Source organism: Lepidochelys olivacea, assembly GCF_965140295.1.
Source record: "Lepidochelys olivacea isolate rLepOli2 genome assembly, chromosome: 18".
Lineage (NCBI taxonomy): Eukaryota > Metazoa > Chordata > Testudines > Cheloniidae > Lepidochelys > Lepidochelys olivacea.
This window is the reverse complement of record NC_140428.1, coordinates 9,061,599-9,084,181: the sequence shown is the minus strand read 5'-3', so window position 1 is coordinate 9,084,181 and position 22,583 is coordinate 9,061,599. Positions and strand designations below refer to the sequence as shown.

The 22,583-nt window shown below is 49.3% G+C and overlaps 1 protein-coding gene across 15 annotated transcripts in view; it reads right to left on the bottom strand.

Annotated features, from left to right (window-relative positions):
• Positions 1-9,542, bottom strand: part of ZNF362 (zinc finger protein 362) — a 48,181-nt gene extending 38,639 nt beyond the window's left edge. For 2 of the 15 annotated variants that reach the window (XM_084651520.1, XM_084651513.1), the window contains exons 1-3: positions 8,865-8,918; positions 6,699-6,783; positions 792-1,010 (exon numbers count right to left, since the gene is read on the bottom strand). Coding sequence is in view for 4 of the 15 variants with exons in the window: in XM_084651511.1 (XP_084507637.1) it covers positions 6,699-6,783; positions 8,378-8,387 (95 nt within the window). In the remaining 11 variants the exon portion in view is untranslated. Of the gene's footprint in view, positions 1-791; positions 1,011-2,247; positions 3,050-6,698; positions 6,784-8,377; positions 8,678-8,864; positions 8,956-9,014; positions 9,214-9,523 lie in introns of those variants that run through there. The other 13 variants (XM_084651518.1, XM_084651523.1, XM_084651522.1 and 10 more) reach the window with 13 other exon arrangements.
• Positions 9,543-22,583: the final 13,041 nt, after the last annotated feature.

The following is a 22,583-nucleotide window of genomic DNA, read 5'->3' as shown; positions in this document are numbered from 1 at the left end:
TAGCCCGTGGAAGGAGCGGCCCCATCACAAGGGGACAGCAGTGCTCCTTAGAGACAGAGGCTGATCTTTTCTGCTGAGCACAGAGGGCAAACTGGGGGCAGGATGCTCCTAAAGCAGGGGGCCAGTAGGAATCGCTGGATAAAGAAGCATTCAAGCCCCGAAGTCCAGATAGCATGGATACTTGCCCCAGGCCTGGCACAGGTGGGCATGGGAGATCTCGCCTCCCTATGCCTCACCCAGACACCCACGGGGGCAAGGACACAGATCTGCTCCCAGGTCTTCACTCAGTGACTGGGAGGTAGATAACAGACAGAGCATTGCAGAAAACCAGCCCCTCAGGACAGAGCAACAGCTGGGGAGAGGTAACCTAGGGTAGCCACAGGGAGTTTGGAAGCATTCTGGGTAGCAGGGGGAAAAGGGGCGTGGAAAACAGCACTGATAGGGCCCGGAGTTAGGAGCATGGTTTGCAGGCAGGGCATAAGAGAGGACCCGTGGTGGCCCCAGGCTATGAGGTCTGGGTGGAAGTCATGGATCCAGGGTGGGAGGGGAGTTCAGATAAGGCAGCTGCAGCAGAGGGGACCTGTTGCAACCCCAGGGCAGTGGTGTGAATAAAAGCCCCAAGGCAAGAGAGTGTGGAAAGCAGCTGGCACAAGGGGATCTACACAGCCCCAGGGGAGGGGAGGGGAGGGGATGGAGCCCTGGTAAGGGGTTCAGAAGGCAGCTGCAGCAGAGGGACCTGTCATGGCCCCGCAAAGGGAAGACGTTATGTGCACTCGCGTTTCAGTACTCACAGGCTGGCCTCAGAAGCCAGGTGGCCGCAGCTGCCTGGGGAGACGTGTAGATGATGCTCCAGGCTGGCGGAGGTGGACGATCCCTCCTGGCGCAGGCGGGCAAAAGCCCCAGTCCCAGAAGCACACTAGCCTTCACCAATTCCTACCACTGCCGTTAACACAAGCTACACTTCTATCGGGGACTCCTCTACTTTTGCAGCCCCCTGTGTCTCGTCTTTGCTGAAATAAAAAGAAACAAGAGATTCTTTTCATGGAAACTGCAAGGCAGCACATGGCTGCGTATGCTCCTGGCTAGTGGAGTCATCACAGCAGTAGAGGCTGAGACACCAGTACCACTGACCCATCCAGCCACCTCTGGGGTGGAATGTGGCAGCTGATTAACAGCACCCAGTAGCCCTACGCAACAGTTGGGGGCAAGGAAGGAAGAGCCTGTATCTGTTTTAAACTGCAGGGGGATCTAGGGAGGCAGGGAGAAACTATCCCCAGCTGCAGTCTGGCCAGGACACCTGGACTAAACACACCGCTCCTGGGGAAAGTGCCATGGGATCTTTAACAGCCAGAAGGAGTCAGAACTTGGGGCTGTCTTTTGCATGGCAGGCTGTGTCAACAGAGCATCCCTGAGCACCATGCAGGAGCTCATCAGCACGGACACAGAGAAGCCAATGTGATTTCCTGTGGCACAGCGCTCCGGAGTCCACACCAGAGCACTGAGAAAGGGGTGAGCCACCGACTGAATTGCTAGTGAGCAGCAACCCCAGGCCACAGCCAGTCCAGGGAAAGAAGGGAGGATGTAAAACCGTAGGGATGGAGGAATGGGATCTGTAGTCCCATTTCCGTGGAGACGTTGAGATGCCCGGCCTGAACAAGCACTGATCCAGCTTCTCTCTGGGATTCGGAACTGGGCTAACTCACTGACAGCAGATCATGCTCATTCAAATGCCACATGCCCAAAGCACCAGTTCCAAAGCACCACCCATCAGCTCCCAAAGATGCTCCTGTTTGTTCCCTGCTGTGGGCACAGCAGGGTGAGGAAAAGCCCCGGAAGTCAATAGGAATACCACAAACAAGTGGTCACAAGCAGGCTACCGCCCCAGCCCTCTCCACAGCAGCACTGGGCTCCCGTGACCAGACCCCAGCCAGAGCCATGCCTACCAATACCCCAAAGCAGGTGGCCCCCCCCAGCACTGCCAACACATTTCTTGCAGCCTTTTCTCTGCGCTCCATCCATCAGCTCAGTCCCTTCTCTCTCCCCACACCACTCACACCCTCCGCAAGTTCTCACCCTATCCGAGAAGAGACTGATCCAGTGGTTACGACAGAGGACTAGATATCAGGAGTCCTAGGTTCCATTCCCAGCTCTCCCACTGACTCACTGCGCAACCATTGGCAAGTCACTGTCCTGCTCTGTGCCTCATTTTCGCCACTGGTAAAATGGGGATAACGATTGTGACCTTACCTCATTGTGGGGCTTCAGCTCTTCACTCCATGTAAAGCACTGGGGGAACCCCAGGAAGAATGGGCTGAATATCACTCTCCTCCCCCCATTCGGAGCTCAGCCCCAGGCAGAAGTGAGTGGGATCGGGAGTGGAGGGAGAATTGGCTTACTCTCCTGAAATGGATTTGTATCAGAGTTTTAATTTTTCCCAGAGCGCCACGATTTTGGCAGCCAGCATTCAACAAGGCTGTACGATCCTTGCGAACAGGCACAGGGAGGAATGGTTCACCTTGGGAGTGAACTGGCCTTCCCAAATTAGCCTTCAGCTATGGTGGCCTTGGCACTGGGAAGCCCTTTCTGCAATGGGAACTCGTGGCCTCCTGAAAGCAGCTGATGAGGAGACACCATGTGGCTCTCTACGGCAATGGCTGTGAAATCACACGAGAGGTCCTCTTCCTACATACACACCAACTCTACTTCTCCCGTGCAGAAGGAATTTATACCAAGGCAGAGACAACAGAAAGAATAACAGCCACGAAAGCAAAAAAAACAACCCCAAAACCAAAAACAGAATCCCAGCCAGAAAACCCGGGAGAACAAGTCTAAAAACCCAGCCTCAAGATCTTACTTTTCGGAAGAAGCAGTCGTGGGGATCCTGCACCAGAAGAATTAAGCTTTGTGTTTCTGCCCTCTGAAGGTGTTTTCATTCCGATTTCCTCTCCTGATCAAAACCGATAAAAGCCCCAAAACAAACTCCCTTCCCCTCTCATGCGCCCACCTCCTCCCTGACAGCTGGGTGCACTCCCAGTCCCCTGGCAATGTAGAGGTCTTCAGCAGCTCCCCTACAAGGGGTAATGGGCCCTGTCACCCACGCACCCACTCCTCCCCTACTTCTGGAGGCCACCACCACCAGTGCACCTACCACACGATCAGGAAAGCCCCAAAGCCGGAGCCATCTCCTTGTGCCGCCTTGAGCATGTACGTGAGTCTGCTGCCAGCATACTGGCTCCTCAAGCCCTTGCCAGACCTCTCCAGCACCTCTGGGGAGAGTTTTTAAAAACAACCACACACAAGGCAGCTCTTGGGAGGGTCACAGACCAGACTGGAGGCTGACACAACCCTAACAGCCACAGCACAAACACAGGCTAGCGAGAAAACTCACCTGCTGTAGGTGGCCCATCAGGACTAGGACAAGGCAGTGATTTTGTCGGTCTTGGGCACTCCCACGGCCCCCATCACTGCAGTCCCTGAGCACCTCACAAGCATTAGTGGATTTGGTCTCACACCCCATGTGAGGCAGGGCCAGGCTAATATCACCCGCCCCACTGAACAGAGGGGAACGTAGACACAGAGGCTCAAGACCACCCAGGGAGTCTGAGGCAGTGCCAGGACTCAAACTCCTGTCTCTCAAGCCTCCGGCTGGCCCCCTCACCGCCAGGCCACGCTCCAGCTCCCCTCTGGCAGGCAGAGGCCCACGTTCTCGGGGTGGTGTGAGGCGCCCAGGCTGGGACAGCTGTGGACGCTGCAGATCAGGACTGAAGGACGCTGGCAGAGCTTGGACAGCATGGCCCACGCTACCCCCATCGCTGATGGTTGTGTTAACCCTGGTTTGCACCAGCAAGGACACCTCTATTTCCAGAGCTTTAGAAGAGTTGCCCTCTCCCTGTGCACACCTCGCAAATCACAGAAACTAAGAGCGCCCTCTTGGGCACGAACCAATCCTTCCCGCTTTGGCTGAGGGAGCCTAGCGCAACAGGGCCCTGATCCTGAATCTGGCTTCCTGTAATACAGGAATGCCTCCACCACCAACCACATGGAACGCATGCCGTGCAGAAGACTGGCTCCCAGTGATCTCCAGAAAGACTTGTGAATCTTACAATGTGGGAGTGACCAGACCCCCTCCCACCGTCTGCCCCAGTTCTTCTGCCCTCACAGTTTGTAAGGAGAGAAAACAAACACACATACCAAGGAGCAAAGGGGACATGAGACAATAAGGTACAATTGAGGCAAATGGCCTCCCTTACAACGTGTATATGAAAAATTGGGTCAGCACCAGCACTGGGAAAATGTGACTATCCAGCACAGGGTGAAATGGCCAGGTCTCTGCCCACACTGTTTATTAGGAAAATCAAGGCCCGGGAAAATGCATGCAGCACGATTCCTGCATTTGCTTCAGACGCGTTTGAAAGATGGGGAAAATCTGCAGCCAGAGGTTGAAGCTGGTTAGTTAGCAGAGCTATGGAGGCACACAGGCAAACAGCACAGTTCAGGGCTACGATCCTCAGAGCTAAAAGAAAAGGAGTACTTGTGACACCTTAGAGACTAACCAATTTATCCGATGAAGTGAGCTGTAGCTCACGAAAGCTCATGCTCAAATATATTTGTTAGTCTCTAAGGTGCCACAAGTACTCCTTTTCTTTTTGCAAATACAGACCAACACGGCTGCTACTCTGAAACCCATCCTCAGAGCTGGCGCAGCTGTGGGGTTTCTAATGCAGAGACTCAGAGCGCAAGAGAACTGAATGGCGAGGTTTTGTGTTTAAAATCCATTTACCTGCCACATTACACTCTGGGTTGAATTCGCCAGTGTCAAAGCATTGGGGTTGGCAGCAGGAGGCATCCAACCGGTGGTGAATAGTTAGGAGAAAGCAAAGGCCTAACTAGACCCTTTCTACCAGCAGACAGAGCAAGGCTGGCAGGGGTGACCTGCAATAGCCACAAGACTCCGCAGCCACTGAGGGGAACCTGAGACACCAACAGGCCCCATCAAGAGTATCAGACTAAAATAAAAGCAAAGCCACAAAGCTCAGAGCATTTGCCCAGCTCCTGAGGTCTGGCGCCTCTGCTCTAGACCCCAAAGTCAGACTTGCATGTCCCCGAACAAGTTCGGTGCATGGCACTGTGGAGGCCCAGTCCACACCAGGCAAGATTTATAGAATGAAAGTGACTTATCCCAGGAGAGATGTTACTGGAATGCTGCGCATTTCCACTCCAGAATGGCAGATCACAAAGCAGGGATCCAAGAACTACTGGGTCCTAATCCCAGCCCTCACACTGACTCCCTCTGGCTGCAGCACCATTTACTACTGGTGTATCTCCACTGGCAACAGCAGAAGCACTGGTACGAACAGGGTAAGGTTGGCTATCACCATACTGTCACGGTCAGACAATACGCCGCTAAGAACACCTGAGCCCTGTCTACACTAGTGTTTCCACCACTACTACTATCAGCAAAGCTGCTCCCCGGTGAGTTAGGATTTATATATTTATTTATTTATAATACAACATGGGTGTGAAACACTACTGGCGCAGAATGGCAGAGCAAGGGTGTAGCACACTCAAGGTGTTACTATTTCTGTGCTACTGTAACAGGAATAAATAACACCACAGCCCACATCAACAAGGAAGTATAAAAGCTTAGTGGAATCAGAGTGCACAGGCCAAAGGGAAATCTTCATTACAGCGCCCTCTCTGCCAAAGCAAACCCTCCAGTTCAGCCCTGTTCTCTCCCCTCGGGTGCTCCCCGGAAAGTTAACACACACACACACACACACAGGCATTTCTATCACACTCCTGAGAAGGCAGAACTCCTGCCTAAGCCCTGAACATTACAACAACAAAGCCATCTAAGAAGTCCACACCACGTTAGCGTCTAGCTCTGGGCACCAGGCCTCGTTAGCAATTTGGATCACCACAAAAACTTCCCTGCACGCAGAGTTTTTGTGCTAATTAGGAAAGCGTCTTTTGGACGCATCGAATTCCCAATGCTCACTGCTGACACAGCAGAAATCAGGACAGTGGGTGAAGTTACAATGCCATGTTATCTAGCAACAGGGTGTGTAGATGCAGCACAGTAGTTTTCCATCGCTGCACAGTGCGTAGATAACACCACCAACACTTAGCACTTGTAGAGGCCCTTTTCATCCAGAGAGCTCGAGGCGCTTTACAAAGAGACAAGTATCACTGTACCAGTCTTACACATGGGGAAACTGAGGTCCAGAGAAGTTAAATGACTTGCCCAGGTTCCACAGGAAGTTGGTAGCAGAACTGGGACTAGAACCTACATCCACCGATTCCCAGCTCTGTGACAGACAGACAGACATTATACACACATGCACTTGTGGGTAATGTTTAGATGTGCTGATGGCTAACTTGCAGTTTGATGTACTTCTGCTGTTGAGGAAGGTGTTTTGTTTCATTCCAAATAGTTTTTTCAGACTGTTTTGGGATCAAGATTTGAACAATCCACAGACTTACAATGAAAAGGATTCCTAGAGGGGCTGGATCCAGCAATCAGCAGGAAGCCCTCAATGGACATTCACCAAGGTCCACATGTGGGCGGCTTGGGAAGATCTCCAGCACGGACATGGGGTCTGATTTGTCACAGCCCTACTTTTGAACAGCTTCATGCACTTTGGTGGGTTACTAAGACACACAGAAATCTGTCATTGAGCATAACTCAGTGCGCCCACCTCTGTATGTACTGTCGGTGCTTCCCCTGACATCTGTCCATCTCCAGAGATAGCAGAGCACAGATGTTGCGCGCAAGGTGTTGTTCTATAGGGGACAAGGAGGACAACTTCACACACACCCCAATACACACATCCCCAAAACACAGAAAACACCCCCAAAATGAGCCCAGAAAGACACACCTGGGGACTACAGATACTGCCTTCAAACTAACACATCCATGGGAATGCCGCATTCTCTTTAGAGAAAATAAACGAAGGGCCAAATTTCTCCCTGTCGTAGCTCCACAGAAGTCAGAGGAGTTATCCCACGAACAGGACCGGACTAAACTATTTAGGAATATTTGGACAAAAGCAGAACCAGCCGTAGGGCTGGGGCCAGATTTCATCCACCCCCCTCCAATCTTCTAAATCAGGATTTAAAAAACTTTTGCCTCTTCCCCAAAATGTGACTTTAGTTTAAGCTGACCCATCTGCTATCAGTCGCCAGAGCAATAGTAACAGAACAGCTCAAACAGGCAGCTGAGAAATTGTCCTTCACTCTTCCCAGACGGGCAGCAAATAAAAGTGCAAGATTACAATACCCTATAAGAAGGATGTGTGCTCTTGACTACACTTGGTACAATACTTCTGAATGAGCAGCTTGTCTAAAAATAAATAATGTATATCCTCGAATACTTCTCTTAGTCTGACTCCCTTTTAAATATTCTAGAACAGACTGTATGTACAATCCAACATGCACGTAAAATTACGCATGTATTATAGTAAGTGCATGTACACGCGATGCACACAGCACACGCTAAACACATGTTCACATATGCACAGACCTCTCTAGACAACGGCACGAAAAATTGTGTCCGTTTCTAAAACTGCAGATTCCACACTCTGAAAACACTACATTCCTGCTAAAGTGCAACTGCAAAATATTCCTGGTTAAACATTCCGCTTAGAATATTGCTTTCCATCGAAATTAAAAAAACAAACACTTTTTCATTACCACCCCCCAAAAACTGAATCCCTTTTAACCAACACGCAACATTCACAACAATCTGTTTTTTAAAAAAATAGCTACATTCAGATTCAATTAACTTTTCCATTAAATAATCCAAAGGGAGAAAGAGAAAATACAGAGCAGGGTTTTTCACTGCGTTTTTGTTTTTAAAAGGCTGTTTTAAAAAACTTTTGCATAAGTTAACTTTAAATCTTAACCCCCTTCCACAGAAATGTTTGACTGTTTCCTTTTTTAAAAATCCAATTACATTGTATCCCCCCCCCGTGCAAGCGAAGATCTTTGCAACAACACAAAAACGCAAAGCAAAGAAAAAAACACCCCTTTAGGTGCCCCTTTTGCCTTTCAGCTGCCTCTCCCACATTCTCAGACAGTTTTATTAAAATTTTCAGACAAAAGAAAAACAAAAATGGCAGCCTGGCTTATTTTTAAAACAGGACAGGGACGCCATATTCTGCAGATCTGCAAAAAAAGACAGAAATCTGAGGCTTGGCCACTCAAAAACAATCAGGCAGCTCCAAAGTGCAAAGGGAAAGCTCCATTTGCAATCCGTCTATTTGCATTAAGCCCCATGAATCATTGTTTACCGGAGAATTGCACCAAAGGGGTTTTTTGAATAACCCGGCTTTAAAAAAAAAAAAAAAAAAAAAAAAAAAGCAGACACTTCCTATACCAACAATCATGCTCCCTTGGCGAATTGCAATCCAGCCAGCGATCCGTCTGCAAGGAAGAAAATGAGCTCCCCCCTTTAGCTTCCTCTCTTCCTCCTCCTCCTCCTCAACCCGCCCAGGCTTTAGTGCGGGGGGGGGGCACTGAAAAGACAGAGCCCCCCACGCAGCCGACACTCATCGGGATCAAATGCATGCATCAGATTAAAAAAAAAAAGGGAGAGAGAGGGGGAAAAGCCCCTCAAGCCCTCCTCTCGCCGGACTCCAGCAGCCGGAGCCCGAGCCCAGCAGCGCTCGCCGGAGACTGACATGCGATTGCAGTTTGCAAAGGAGACCAAGAGCGACAGAAAACTGCATGCAACTTTTTCTTGCGACCCCATCTTAAAAAAATCCCCCCCCCTTTGCGGCTCCCCCTCCATGCTCCTTTCTTAGCGGGGAGCCCCCACCCCCGCCACCACGGCTCTCCTGGGGGGAGGGTTGTTGCATACAGACCTTGGTTTGCCTTAACTGCAGGTTTTTTGGATTTTGTTTTGGTTTTTGGCAAATAGACATAAAAAAAGAACCCCCGCCCGCCCCCCGCCCCCCAGCCGCGCTTGGGATGGTCTTTCTGGCTTTGCCGTGTCTGAAAGGCTCAGTTCAAACCTTCCGGGTCGCCTGCCGTTCACTTCTGGGTTCTGCAAGCACCAAAGCCGCGCAGCGCCAGCCGAGGCGGTCGGAAGTGCACGGACCCCCTTTGGGAGGGAGGTTTCGGGGGGTTCTTCTCCTCCTCCCTCTTTGCTGGTGTCTGGGAGCCTCCTCTTCCCCCCCCATCCCTCCTTCCGGAGTCTGGCAGAGAGCTCCCAAAAATGGGCAGACACAATATGCTAGTAAGAGATGGGGGAGGGAGCCTTTGGAAAAGAAAATCGGGGAGGTGGGGGGGGGGGAAGCGGCCGCTGCGTGCGAGAGGAGCGGGGCAGACGGGGGGCTGCAGCCGGGCAGTGCCCCGGCAGAGTTTGCAGGGCTGTGGAGGCCGGGCTTGGCTCCCCCTCCCAGTCTCTTGACTCTCCTTGATTATTCCGCCCCCCCCCCCAAAAAAAAAAGTTGCCCAGTGTTTCCCTTCCTGGCCCTAGAGCCAAAGCCGACCACACCGGAGCGCGGATCTGTCACCTCACCCAGAGTCTTGGGAAGCCAGGATTGTACACGGTTCTCCATGTCCTCTCCTGATGCACCATGAGAACAGTTCACTTTGCATGACAATAGCCCCTCTTTTCCGCAGCGCTTAAAGTGCTTCACCAAAGTGGGGAAGTGAACACACTCTTTGTGAACACAGCCCTGTTCTTTTTGCGAATACGACTAACACGGCTGCTACTCTGAGACACTCTTTGTGAGGTGTCCTACAGCACCTAGCAGAATGGGGGCCTGGTCCACTGCTAGTACCTGAAATAATCATTCTTATCCCCATTTTTCAGATGGGGAAAATGAGGCACTGAAGCGTTTTCTCCACAGGGAGTCAGTGGCAATGTTGGGAATAGAACCCAGGTGTCCTGCCCCCTATTCCCCAGCTCTATTTGAAAAATGAGAAAATGCTGCCCATTTTAGTCCTGATGAAAGATGCCCTTCCTGGCACTGTCCCAGCTTCTCTTACTGTTTGGAAAGATATAGTCAAAGTAATTTGCATAAATTTTAAAAGTAATTTTTCCTGCACAGTTCTTCATTAGAACCTGCTTGGGAAGTTGGATAGAGAGTTGGGTCCTGGTTCTGCAGAGTCACTCCTGGCAAGCAAAGCCCCATCCACTTTAATTTATGCTTCACATGAGCACAGCCCCCCCGCCTCCCCAAGTGCAGTTCCTTATAGGATTGGGGCCACAGACTGAATCAGTTTCTCTCTCTCTCTCCATTTCCATCACTGCAATATCTGTGCACTGTTATTATGAGCATTGTATTGGCTTTGTTATTTAATATTTGTCTAGTGCAAAAAATGTGCTAGTTGCTACAGAAGCAGGTGCTAAGCCAGAAAGTTAAGAATCACAGCAAATTATCTTCAAAGGAGCAAAATTCTGTGCCCATCTGCAGCCACATGCTTCCAAATGGGTTCTTTCCTCTGTAGGCTGCTTTGTTACTGTTCATGGGTGAACTGCTTACTGTCCACATGGGGTAGTATCAGAGGGACATTCTTTGGGGATGGATGGACATGGAGCAGGCAGGGTGGCGTTAATTTATTTTATAAGGTTTAAAGAATTCCTTTGGGAACGACTCTGACCAAAGTAATTATATGCACTTCACTGTGGCAGAGAGAAAGGTAGGTTTCCGTTTGCTTGTTGGAGCATTTTCAGTGTCTGTCTCAGGTTCTCAGCATGCTCACAGCTCCAGCTGTGGGATAGTAGGCTGAGCATGGAGTTGGGCATCCAGAAATAATTAAAAAGTGCTGGATAAGCACAAAATATTATTAGAACCCCATTCTGAGTATCCGCTCAGCTGCCACTTGCTACAGAATGTTCTAATCCATGGGGCATTTTATTTTGTCAAAAGATTTTTAAATCGCCTTTAAAATATGGCTATTGATCACTATGCAATGGATATTTTCCATCACATTTCTACTACTCCAGTTCCTCACCCAGCACTCCAGTCCAGCAATCCCTTCCTCAGGCAAGTGAGGAGTTCAGGGATCAAGTACTACCTTTCTAAGAACAAACCTGCCAGAATCTCAGTGTAAGGCTAAAGAAGACCCTGTTAGACTGTAAATCCTAGAATCATAGGAATGTAGGACTGGAAGGGACCGTGCTAGGTCATCTAGACCAGTCCCCGGCACTGAGGCAGGACTAGGCATTATCTAGATCATCCCTGACAGGTGTTTGTCTAATCTGTTCCTAAAAAACCCCAGTAACGGAGCTTCCACAACCTAAGTAATTTGTTCCAGCGATTAACTATCCTTACTGCTAGGAAATTTTCTCTAACGTCTAACCTATATCTCCCTTGCTGCAATTTAAGCCCATTACTACTTCTCCTATCTTCAGTGGATAAGGAGAACAATTTATCACCCTCCTCTTTATAACAACCTTTTAGGTATTTGAAGACTGGTATCATGTCCCCCTGTTAGTCTTCTCTTCTCCAAACTAAACAAACCCAGTTTTTCAATCTTTCCTCATAGGTCATGTTTTCTCTGCACCTTTAATCATTTTTGTTGCTCTCCTCTGGACTTTCTCCAGTTTGTCCACACCTTTCCCAAACGGTGGTGCCCCAGACTGAACACAGTACTCCAGTTGAGGCGTTATCCATCCTGAGTGAAGGCATTATTTCTCATGTCTTGCTTACAACCCTCCTGCTAATACATCCCGGAATGATGTTTGATGTTTGTTTTGTTTTTTTTTTGCAACAGTAGTACATTGTCCTTTACTTTTGTTGACTCATATTTAGTTTGTAACCCACTGTAACCTCCGGTCCTTTCCTGCAGTACTCCTTCCTAGGCAGCCATTGTCCATTTTGTATTTGTGCAACTGATTATTCCTTCCTTAGTGGAGTACTTTGCATCTGTCCTTATTGGATTTTTATTTATCCTATTTTTTTCAGACCATTTCTCCAGTTTGTCAGGATCACTTTGAATTCTAATCCTGTCCTCTAAAGTGCTTACAACCATAGGCGCCGACTCCTACTGGCGTGGGAGGGTGCTCGACCCCCCTCTGCTCCCGGCCCTGCCCCCGGCCCTCCCCCACCCCTTCCCACCCCTGCACCACCCCTATTCCAACCCGTTCCCCAAATCCCCACCCCAGCCCCACCTCCTCCCCTGAGTGCGCCGCGTTCCCGCTCCTCCCCCATCCCTCCCAGAGCTTGTAAAGCCACAAAACAGCTGTTTTGCGGCAGCAAGTGCTGGGAGGAAAGTGGGAATACGCTCAGAGGAGGAGGTGGGGGGGGGAAGCTTGGCTGCCGGTGGGTGCACTCACCAATTTTTCACGGAGTCAGCGCCTATGCTTACAACCCCACCCAGCTTGGTATCATCCACAAACTTTACAAGTATATCCTCTGTGCCATTATTCAAATCATATATAAAGATATTGCATAGAACCAGACCCAGGACAGATCCCTGTGGGGCCCCACTCATTATGCCCTTCCAGCTTGATTGTGAGCCAGTGATAACTACTCTCTGAGTACAATTTTCCAACCAGTTGTGCACCCACCTTATAGTAGGTTCATCTGGGCTATATTTCCCTAGTTTGCTTCTCCAAAGGTTATATGAGACAGTATCAAAAGCTGTACTAAAGTTGAGATAAATCACATCTACTGCTTCCCCCCATCACAAGGCTTGTTACCACCTCAAAGAAGGATATTAAGTTGGTTTGACATCATTTGTTCTTGACAAATCCATGTGGACTCTTATCACCTTATTATCTTCTAGGTCAGGGGCGGGCAAACTTTTTGGCCTGAGGGCCACATCGGATTTCCAAAATTGTATGGAGGGCTGGTTAGGGGACGCTGTGTCTCCCCAAACAGCCAGGGGTGGCCCAGCCCCTGCCTCCTATCCAACCCCCCCACTTCTTGTCCCCGATGGCTCCCCCAGGACTCCTGCCCCATCCACCACTCCCTGCTCCCAGACCACCCCCGGACTCACCACCCCTGACTGCCCCCTGCCTCCCCATCCACCCCCCCTCATTCCTGACTGCCCCCCCTCCGGGACCCCTGCCCCATCCAACTCCCCTGTTCCCCGCCCTCTGACCGCCCCGACCCCTGACCACACCCTCGAACTCCCCTGCCCGCTATCCAGCCCCCCTGCGCTCTGCCCCCTTACCGCGCCGCCCAGAGCACCAGGTAACTTTGCAACAGCAGCGCGCTAAGACTGCGGGGGAGGTGGAAAGCAGTGGGGGAGGGGCCAGGGGCTAGCCTCCCCAGCCAGGAGCTCAGGGGCTGGGCAGGAGGGTCCCGTGGGCCAGATGTGGCCTGCAGGCCGTAGTTTGACCACCTCTGTTCTAGGTGGTTACAAAGGGATTGTTTGATTATTTGCTCCATTACCCTTCTGGGTACCAAAATTAAGCTAAGGTCTGTAATTCCCTGGGTTGTCCTTATTCCCCCTTTTTATAGGTAGGTACTATATTTGTTCTTTTCCAGTCTTCTGGAATCTCTCCTGTACTCCTTGAGTTCTCAGAGATGATTGCTAGTGGCTCAGAGATCTCTTCAGCCCAGCCAGTTTCTTAAGTATTCTAGGATATATTTTGTCATGCTCTTCCAACTTGAAGACATCTAACTCGTCTAAGGCCAGGTCTACACTAGACATGGCATGGTTTGGGCATGGCTACACTTGCAGATGTAGAGCGCTTTGAGTTAAACCAGCCCTCGGAGAGCGCAGCAGGGAAAGTGCTGCAGCCTGTCCACACTGACAGCTGCAAGCGCACTGGCGTGGCCACATTAGCGGCACTGGGAGCAGTGCATTGTGGGCAGCTATCCCACAGAGCACCTCTTCCCATTCAGGCGCTGTGGCTTGTGGGAAGGGGGCGGGGAGTGCGGGACATTCTGGGTCCTGTCCCAGCGCCCGTGATGCATCAGTTCGCATCCCAGCAATTCCTGTGCTTCCATCCATATTTGGCACCATCTTTCAATGTTTTTTGTACTGCGCGCTCTGTCTTCCCTTTCGGTCTGTGGGAATGGAGCCCGAACTGCTGGGGAATATGCTGACGATATATGCTGAATATGCCGCCAGCACATCAAGTTTGGCAGTCGAGTTACTCCTTAAGATCCAAAGTGACAGTGAGGACTTCGACAATGATATTGACTCGAGTAACGCATATGACACGAGATTGCTTGTGGCATTCATGGACATGCTCACCACCATGGAATGGTGCTTTTGGGCTCGGGAAACAAGCACTGAGTGGTGGGATCACATCGTCATGCAAATCTGGGATGACGAGCAGTGGCTGCAGAACTTTCAGATGAGAAAAGCCACTTTCATGGGACTGTGTGAGGAGCTCGCCCTCACCCTACGGCACAAGGACACAAGATTGAGAGCTGCCGTGATGGTGGAGAAGCGGGTGGTTATTGCAATCTGGAAGCTGGCAACTCCAGACAGCTACCAATCAGTCGCTAAGCAGTTTGGAGTGAGGAAGTTGACCGTTGGAATCGTGTTGATGCAAGTTTGCAGGGCCATTAATCGCATCCTGCTCAGAAGAACCATGACTCTGGGTAACGTGCATGACATTGTGGCTGGTTTTGCACAAATGGCTTTCCCTAACTGCGGAGGGGCGATAGATATTCCAATTCTGGCACCAGCCCGCCTAACCTCAGAGTACGTTAATCCGAAGGGCTATTTCTCTATAGTTCTCCAGGCGCTTGTGGATCACCGTGGGCGTTTCATTGACATAAACACAGGTTGGCCCGGAAAGGTGCATGACGCACGCATCTTTCGGAACACTGACCTGTTCAGGAATCTGCAAGCCAGGACTTTTTTCCCAGACCAGAAGATCACCGTAGGGGAAGTCGAAATGCCCATTGTGATCCTTAGAGACCCTGCTTACCCTTTAATGCCATGGCTCATGAAACCCTACACAGGGAGCCTTGACAGCAGCAAGAAGCGGTTCAACAACAGGCTGAGCCGGTGCAGAATGACTGTGGAGTGTGCTTTTGGCTGTTTAAAGGGCTGCTGGCGCTCTCTGCATGGGAAGCTGGACCTGGCTGATAATAGCATCCCTGCGGTTATATCCACGTGCTGCATCTCCATAACATTTGTGAAGGGAAGGGTGAAAGATTCACTCAGGCATGGAACTCAGAGGTTCAACACCTGGAGGCTGAATTTGAACAGCCAGAGAGCAGGGCTATTAGAGGGGCCCAGCGCGGGGCTGAAAGGATTAGGGATGCCTTGAGGGAGCAATCTGAGGCTGAAAGACACCAGTAATGTCTGGTGCCCTGCATGGGAGCGAAGTGCAGCGGTTCCAATGTTAGTAGGAATCTGTGTTTGCTACGTATGATACACTGACTTGCAGTGCCTGTTGCTTTCCTGGGCTAAGGTATCTTTTACGTTAGGCAATAATAAAGAATGTTTTCAAAGCAAAAACATCCATTTATTGAAAAGAAACACAGCTGCTTGGGAAACAGAAAGGGCAAGGGGGTGGGGGAACAGTACAATCACAGGTTTGCGTATGTCCCGTTATCATACTCAGCCTTTCTGTCTGGAGTGCCATGCAATGAGTGCTACACTTCAGGATGGCTAAAATGCCTGGTGATGGGGGTTGAGTGCAGTGGGTAAGGGTCGTAGTTTTCAGGCCTGGGTGGTGAAGCTACAGGTGTTGGAGGCAGCTGGTGGCGATAAGAACCCGGATGTTGGGGAAAGTGGGTTGGAGGTGACATGGGGGCACAAGGGAAAGAGTCCAGCTCTTTGTAGAAAGGGCAGGTCGTGGGGGCAGCACCAGAGCAGCTGTTTGCCTCGCGGGCTTTGCGGTAGGCATTCCGCAGCTCCTTCACTTTAATCCTGCACTGCAGTGCGTCCCGCTCATGGCTCCTTTCCAGCATGTCCCTTGATATCTGCCCTAAGGTAACGTAATTCCTATGGCTGGAGCACAGCTGGGACTGGACAGTTTCCTCCCCCCAAACACTGATGAGGTCCAACACCTCGCCATTGCTCCATACTGGGGATCGGCTGGCGCGTGGAGGCATGGTCACCTGGAAAGATGTGCTGAGAGCACTCCACGCCTGGCTGAGCAAACAGGAAGGGGATTTTCAAAATTCCCAGAGAATTTAAAGGGCGGGTCTGATGGGTGGTCACCTGAGGGCAGGGCAGTAGAGTTCAAAGCAATGACCAGAGTGGCTAGCAGAGGCATTGTGGGACACTTCTGGAGGCCGATCAGAGCGCACTAACAGACCAGGGCATCCACACTGGTGCCATGGTGCTCCAGCAGGGGGCACACCAAACGTTATTCCACTCACCGAGGTGAAGTACCAGGACCGCTGTAGCCACGGAGTCAGAGCGCTCTACGTGCCTTGCCAGTGTGGACTCATCGTGAGTTAGAGCGCATCAAAGCAGCCCAGGGCGCCCTAACTCCCAAGTGAAGCCATGCCCTTAGTTTGACCCAACTATATCGCTCAGGGGTGTGAAAAATCAACACCCCAGAGTGATGTAATTAAGCTGATCCAACCACTGGTGTAGACAGTGCTAGGTTGATATAATAATTCTTCCACTGACCTCTCTACTGTCTCATGAGGAGCCGAATTAACTGCAGCAATGGGAGAACCCCTCCCGTAACTGTAGTGAGTGTCTACACTGAAGCACTGCAGTGGCAAAGGTGCAGAGTCTCCAGAGAAGACATAACCTAAGTAATTCTTCACTTGTTCTTTCCCTCTGATCCTACCCCATTCACTATGTGAACTGTCCGGTCACTGCTACCCTTTTGGGTGAGAACGGAAGCCAAAAAGTCATTTAACACTTTGTCCATTGCTGCATTTTCTGTTATTGTCTTTCTCTCCTCATTCAGTAATGGGCCTGCCCTGTCCTTGAATCGTAGAATCATAGACCCAAAGGGTAAGAAGAGACCATAAGGGTCATCTAGTCTGACCCCGCACCAAGATGCAGGATTTGTTATGTCTAAACCATCCAAGACAGATGGCTGTCCAGCAAAGGAGCTTCCACAACCTCCCGAGGCATCTGTTCCATTGGCCGACTGTTCCTACAGTTAGGAAGATTTTCCTGAAATTTAATCAAAATCTGCTCTGCTGTAGTTTGAACCCATTGCCTCTTGTCCCTCTGTGGCCTTGGCCTTCCTCTTGCTTCTCCTGTGTTTGTAAAATGTTTTCTTGTTACCTTTTATGGCCCTAGCTGGTTTAAGAGGACCCTGAGCCTAGTGTGCATGAGGGGTGTTTTGGTGGCTCCTGTGATGGGTGAGGGCTAAAGGACAGGATGGGCCAGGTCCCATGAGATTTCCAGCCACCACAGGACTTTCAGCATAGGCTTGAGGTCTTGCAGGATTTGGCATGAGAGTTGGCGCCATGAGAGAAGCCTGTGCACAGGGCCACCTCCTGTTTGCTGGTTTCCAGCTGCCTTTCCACCCTCCGTCCCTTATCTAGCAGGCTGTGCTCATCACCACTTTGGGGCTGGGAAGGAATTTTTCCCCATATCCCCAGACTGGCTGGGGCTTTTTGCCTTCCTTGCGGCAAAGCCTAGGGGTTGGGGCAGTCAGAGAGCTGGGTTCTCCCCCTCCCTAAGGGCAAAGTTTGGACCTGTAAGACAGCCATTTAGTTGTCACAACTTATGGCTGAAGTCCAGTGCAGGAACTCAATGATTGAAGCTCCATATCCAAACGTAGCACAGTGGGCATCCTAAGGGCATCTTCTTACGAGAAGTGAGCATCATGTCTAACCTCCTAGGGACAAATGCGATCCAAGGGCTGTAGCACAACCCTGGGGGGTCCACCCCACCGATGTGCTTGATGGTGATGCTGGCTGGGGGGCAAGATCCCCTCTCCCCAGAGCCCACGAAAGGAGGAGGGATGCAAGCAGGTAAGTAGAGGCAGCCGGAGACCCTCCTAGTGTGATGATTAGCTCCTCTGAGTTGGGAGCTGCCAAAGGATCAGTGGGATGCGAGTGACTGCGCTGAGCTGGCCCCCACAGGAACCTTGGAGGTAATCTGACTAATAGCACTGTGGGCTGGATAACCCCACATTGCGTGTCTCTACCTCCTTCTGCACCATTCTGATTTTGTCCCTACACCCTTGTGTTGGTTTTTAATATTCATCCATTGTGATTTGACTTAGGTTCCCCTTTTTTCATGACTTTTTTTTGATTTTCAGGTCTTTGGAGATCTCCTGGTCAAGCCAGGGTGATCTCTTGCCATACTACCTATCTTTCTGATGGATTTTTTGACAGGGTAGCAAGCCCTGTGGACGGGGGAAAGCAGTAGACGTGGTATATCTTGACTTTAGTAAAGTTTTTGATACTGTCTCGCATGACCCTCTCAAACAAACTAGGGAAATACAACCTAGATGGAGCAACTATAAGGTGGGTGCATAACTGGTTGGAAAATCATTCCCAGAGAGCAGTTATCAGTGGTTCACAGTCATGCTGGAAGGTCATAACGAGTGGGGTCCCGGAAGGACCGGTTCTGGGTCTGGTTCTTTTCAATATCTTCATCAATGATTTAGATAATGGCATAGAGAGAGTACACTTATAAAGTTTGCGGACGATACCAAGCTGGGAGGGGTTGCATGTGCTTCGGAGGATAGAATTAAAATTCAAAATGATCTGGAGAAATGGTCTGAAATAAATAGGATGAAATTCAATAAGGACAAATGAAAAGTACTCCACATAGGAAGGAACAATCAGTTGCACACATACAAAATGGACAATGACTGCCTAGGAAGGAGTACTGCAGAAAGATCTGGGGGTCATAGTGGAGCACAAGCTAAATATGAGTCAACAGTGAAACACTGTTGACAACAAAAAAAACACCACCCGAACATCATTCTGGGATGTATTAGCAGGAGCGTTGTAAGCAAGACATGAGAAGTAATTCTTCTGCTCTACTCTGCACTGATTAGGCCTCAGTTGGAGTACTGTGTCCAGTTCTGGGCACCACAATTCGGGAAAGATGTGGACAAATTGTAAAGGGTCCAGAGAAGAGCAACAAAAAATATTAAAGGTCTAGAAAACATGACCTATGAGGGAAGATTGAAAAAAAAAATGGGTTTGTTTAATCTGGAAGAGAGAAGACTGAGAGGGGACATAAGTTTTCAAGTACGTAAAAGGTTGTTACAAGGAGGAAGAAAAATTGTTTTCTTAACCTCTGAGGACAGGACAAGAAGCAATGGGCTTAAATTGCAGCAAGTGAGGTTTGGGTTGGACATTAGGAAAAACTTCCAACCTGTCAGGGTGGTTAAGCACTGGAATAAATTGCCTAGGGAGGTTGTGGAATCTCCATCATTGGAGACTTTTAATAGCAGGTTAAACAGACACCTGTCAGGAATGGTCTTGATAATTAGTCCTGCTTTGAGTGCAGGGGACTGGACTAGATGATCTCTCGAGGTCCCTTCCAGTTCTATGATTGGGGTAGTTTGCTCTTGTGCCCATAACATCTCTTTACAAAAATGGCCAACTCTCCTGAAATCTTTTCCCTTAGACTTGCTTCCCATGGGATCTTACCTACCAATTCTCTCAGTTTGCTGAAGTTTGCCTTCTCAAAGTCCAGTGTCTCTGTTCTACTGTTTTCTCTCCTGCCATTCTTTAGAATCATGAATTATGTCATGAGCACTTTCACCCAAGCTGCCTTCCACCTTCAAATTCTCAAGCATTCCCCCTAGATTTGATTCTGACAATTAGAACTTCTCACCTAGTCACTTTTTCCACCATCTGTAATAAAAAGTTGTCTCCAATGCATTCCAAGAGCTTGTTGGATCATCTGTGCCCTGCTGTATTATTTTCCCAACAGATGTCAGGAGAGTTGAATTCCCCCGTCTCCACCAAGTCTTTTGCATTGGAGGATTGTGTTAGTTGCCTAAAAAGAGCCTCATCCACCCTTTCTTCCTGCTTCGGTGGTCTATAGTAGACCCCTACTATGACCTCACCCTCATTTCTATTCTTTTATCCTTACCCACAAACTTTCAACAGATCTGTCTCCCACTTCTATCTCAGTGGGAGTGTCTATATCTCTAATATAGAAGGCAAAACCTCCTCCAACCCCTTGCCTAGTCCTTCCTAAACAAGCTGTACCCTTCTATACCAGGTTTCAGAGTAGCAGCCGTGTTAGTCTGTATTTGCAAAAAGAAAAGGAGTACTTGTGGCACCTTAGAGGCCAACCAATTTATTTGAGCATAAGCTTTCGTGAGCTACAGTATGCATCCGATGAAGTGAGCTGTAGCTCACAAAAGCTTATGCTCAAATAAATTGGTTAGTCTCCAAGGTGCCACAAGTACTCCTTTTCCTTCTATACCAGTATTCCAGTCATGTGAGTTATCCCACCAAGATTTGGGCAGCCAGGCATTCACCTGCAGGATGTGTCTGTCTCTGACTGGGTCCCTACCCTTAACCAGAATATAGTAAGAAGTTGTTTTTTAAAGAAACACACAATTGAGAAATCACACTTTTACCCCCACCCATCCAGCTCTCTCCCAGTCTAGCAGTAGCCGCAGGCTCAGCAGGGATCATGCAAGTGCTTTTCAGATCATACTTTTACCTACTCTTATTACAAATTACACTTAATGCCCTGATCCTGCAAAATCCTAGGCATCTGCCCAAGTTTACTCAGGTGAGCAGTTCCATTGAGGTCAGTCGGACTACTCCCATGAGGAGTACAGGATATGCATACACTTTTGTTAGCATCAGTGTCAAAGATTTCTGTAACTTCTCTATTTTTTCCAATGCATTTATTTGGTGCATTTGACAGCGCTTTGTGTGTAGTTAGTTTTCACTGTCTGCCCCACAGAGTCAGTTAGACTCTGACCCTGCATTTACATTCCTGCTTACCTTTAGTCATGTGAGTGATATCCCATGTGTATGGCCCCATCCTGCAATCGCTTACACACTTACTTGAGCATATGCTTAACAAGTAATTGCAGGGACTTAGTTTCCCATGTTGTCCGTGCAGGTTTCACACAGCAACAGGGAAGGGAAAACATTTCAAAATGTGATTGAGTTTTACAGTTCAGGTCTTATCTGCCTGTTTTCTCCGAGAAAACTAAGGAGAACTGTAGAATCACTAGGATTAGGACATTGCAAGTAGCAAGGCAGTATAACCTGGGCATTTGGGAGTGGAAGGGATTTCTGTTCAGACCCTGGGTTTCTGTTAACCAACGTTCAACTCAAATACCTGGCACACAGTTGAGAGGAAAGATATCTTTTGTTAAAGATTGTGCATCCCCACACCTTCAATGAAGTGCCACGAAAGCTCCCACTTTAGTTCTCTGGCCCTCCAAGGGGACCTGCAGGATAACAGGGATGATGAGAGTTGATGAGCTTGCTATTTCTTAGGGAAAAAATAAGCATAAGGAAAAAATCTTTACAAAATAAACAAACACTTTTGAGGCCTTCTGTATCCATCATAAAGCAAAAAAAAAAAAAAGCTCTTTTTTCCACCCTTTTACAAGCAGCCCCTTGGTTGTGCCTGTTGAATACAATGAGAGAGGAGAGAGCAAGCTTTTCATAACCATTCTTCATTTCTTCAGGCTCAGAGAGAAAGCCAGCATTTCCCCATCTCTCCCCCACACCCCGAACTATCCAGCTCTCTCCCAGCCTAGCAGTACCTGCAGGCTCCGTGCGGATCGTGCAAGTGCTTTTCCTAGACCTGGAGTCCCTAGCACAAAGGCAGATCATGCCGTCCCACAGGGGTAAGGGCAGGGGATTGCCCTGCCCTCTCCCACTGAAAGGCCACAGGGACCATATAGGTCCCCAGGGATCAGCATAACCATGGAGATCTATGGGAGGCTAGGGCCACCTGTGCAGCAACCACGCACCTCTACAGCTCTCCTGGAACCATGCTACCAGGCACTTTTCCATGCAGCTTCAGCTCCTCTGTCCCTCTCAGTAGGAAGCTTGTCCCAGAAGAAATGCAGCCCCAGGGAATGGTCATAGGGCTGAGGGATATGGTGTGCATCCTCTCTGGCTCTGCTCCCCAGCCTACCTAGTCTCCACCTTGTGCCCCATCCTCTGCATAGTGCTGTGCAGGCAGCCAGAGGTTCCCTTTCATGCACAGATTCTGGGGGTTGGGAGGACAATCTGGACCACTGGGTGTGAACATCTGAAACATCTACCATCCTATTCCAGGAGCCACAGTAATATTCATATATCATTTCCCTTTCAAATATTCTGTTATTTTCCATCTCGTTTCTAGGCTCCCAACCTGCTATCACCATACAGTCTTTGGCAGATCCAGTCCATTAAGTGCAAGAGTTAATAGGATAAACCAAAAGCCCTCATCCACCTGCTAGCCAGGAAGAGCTGGAGTGCAGCAGATAGGTGGGTGAAAGGTGTTGGGGCCTTCAAACAATTACTTTTTAGTTAAATCACATGTTTTTAAAAAGGATAGTTTTAAAGGGGGCTCCAAAGAGGTAGGATACACAAATCTGAAATATCCATATATAGTCACACTGTTTAGGGAATATATATTAAAATTAAACTCACCATTTGAGAAGCATGGGAGCATATTTTGCTGGTCACTATGCACACTTTGAGCCTCAACACTCCAGAAGTCAGTGTATATTAACCCCCTGAAGCATGCTGCTGTATGCTTTTGCATTGACATTAGGGAATCCAAGCTTTAAAACTGAGCAAAGG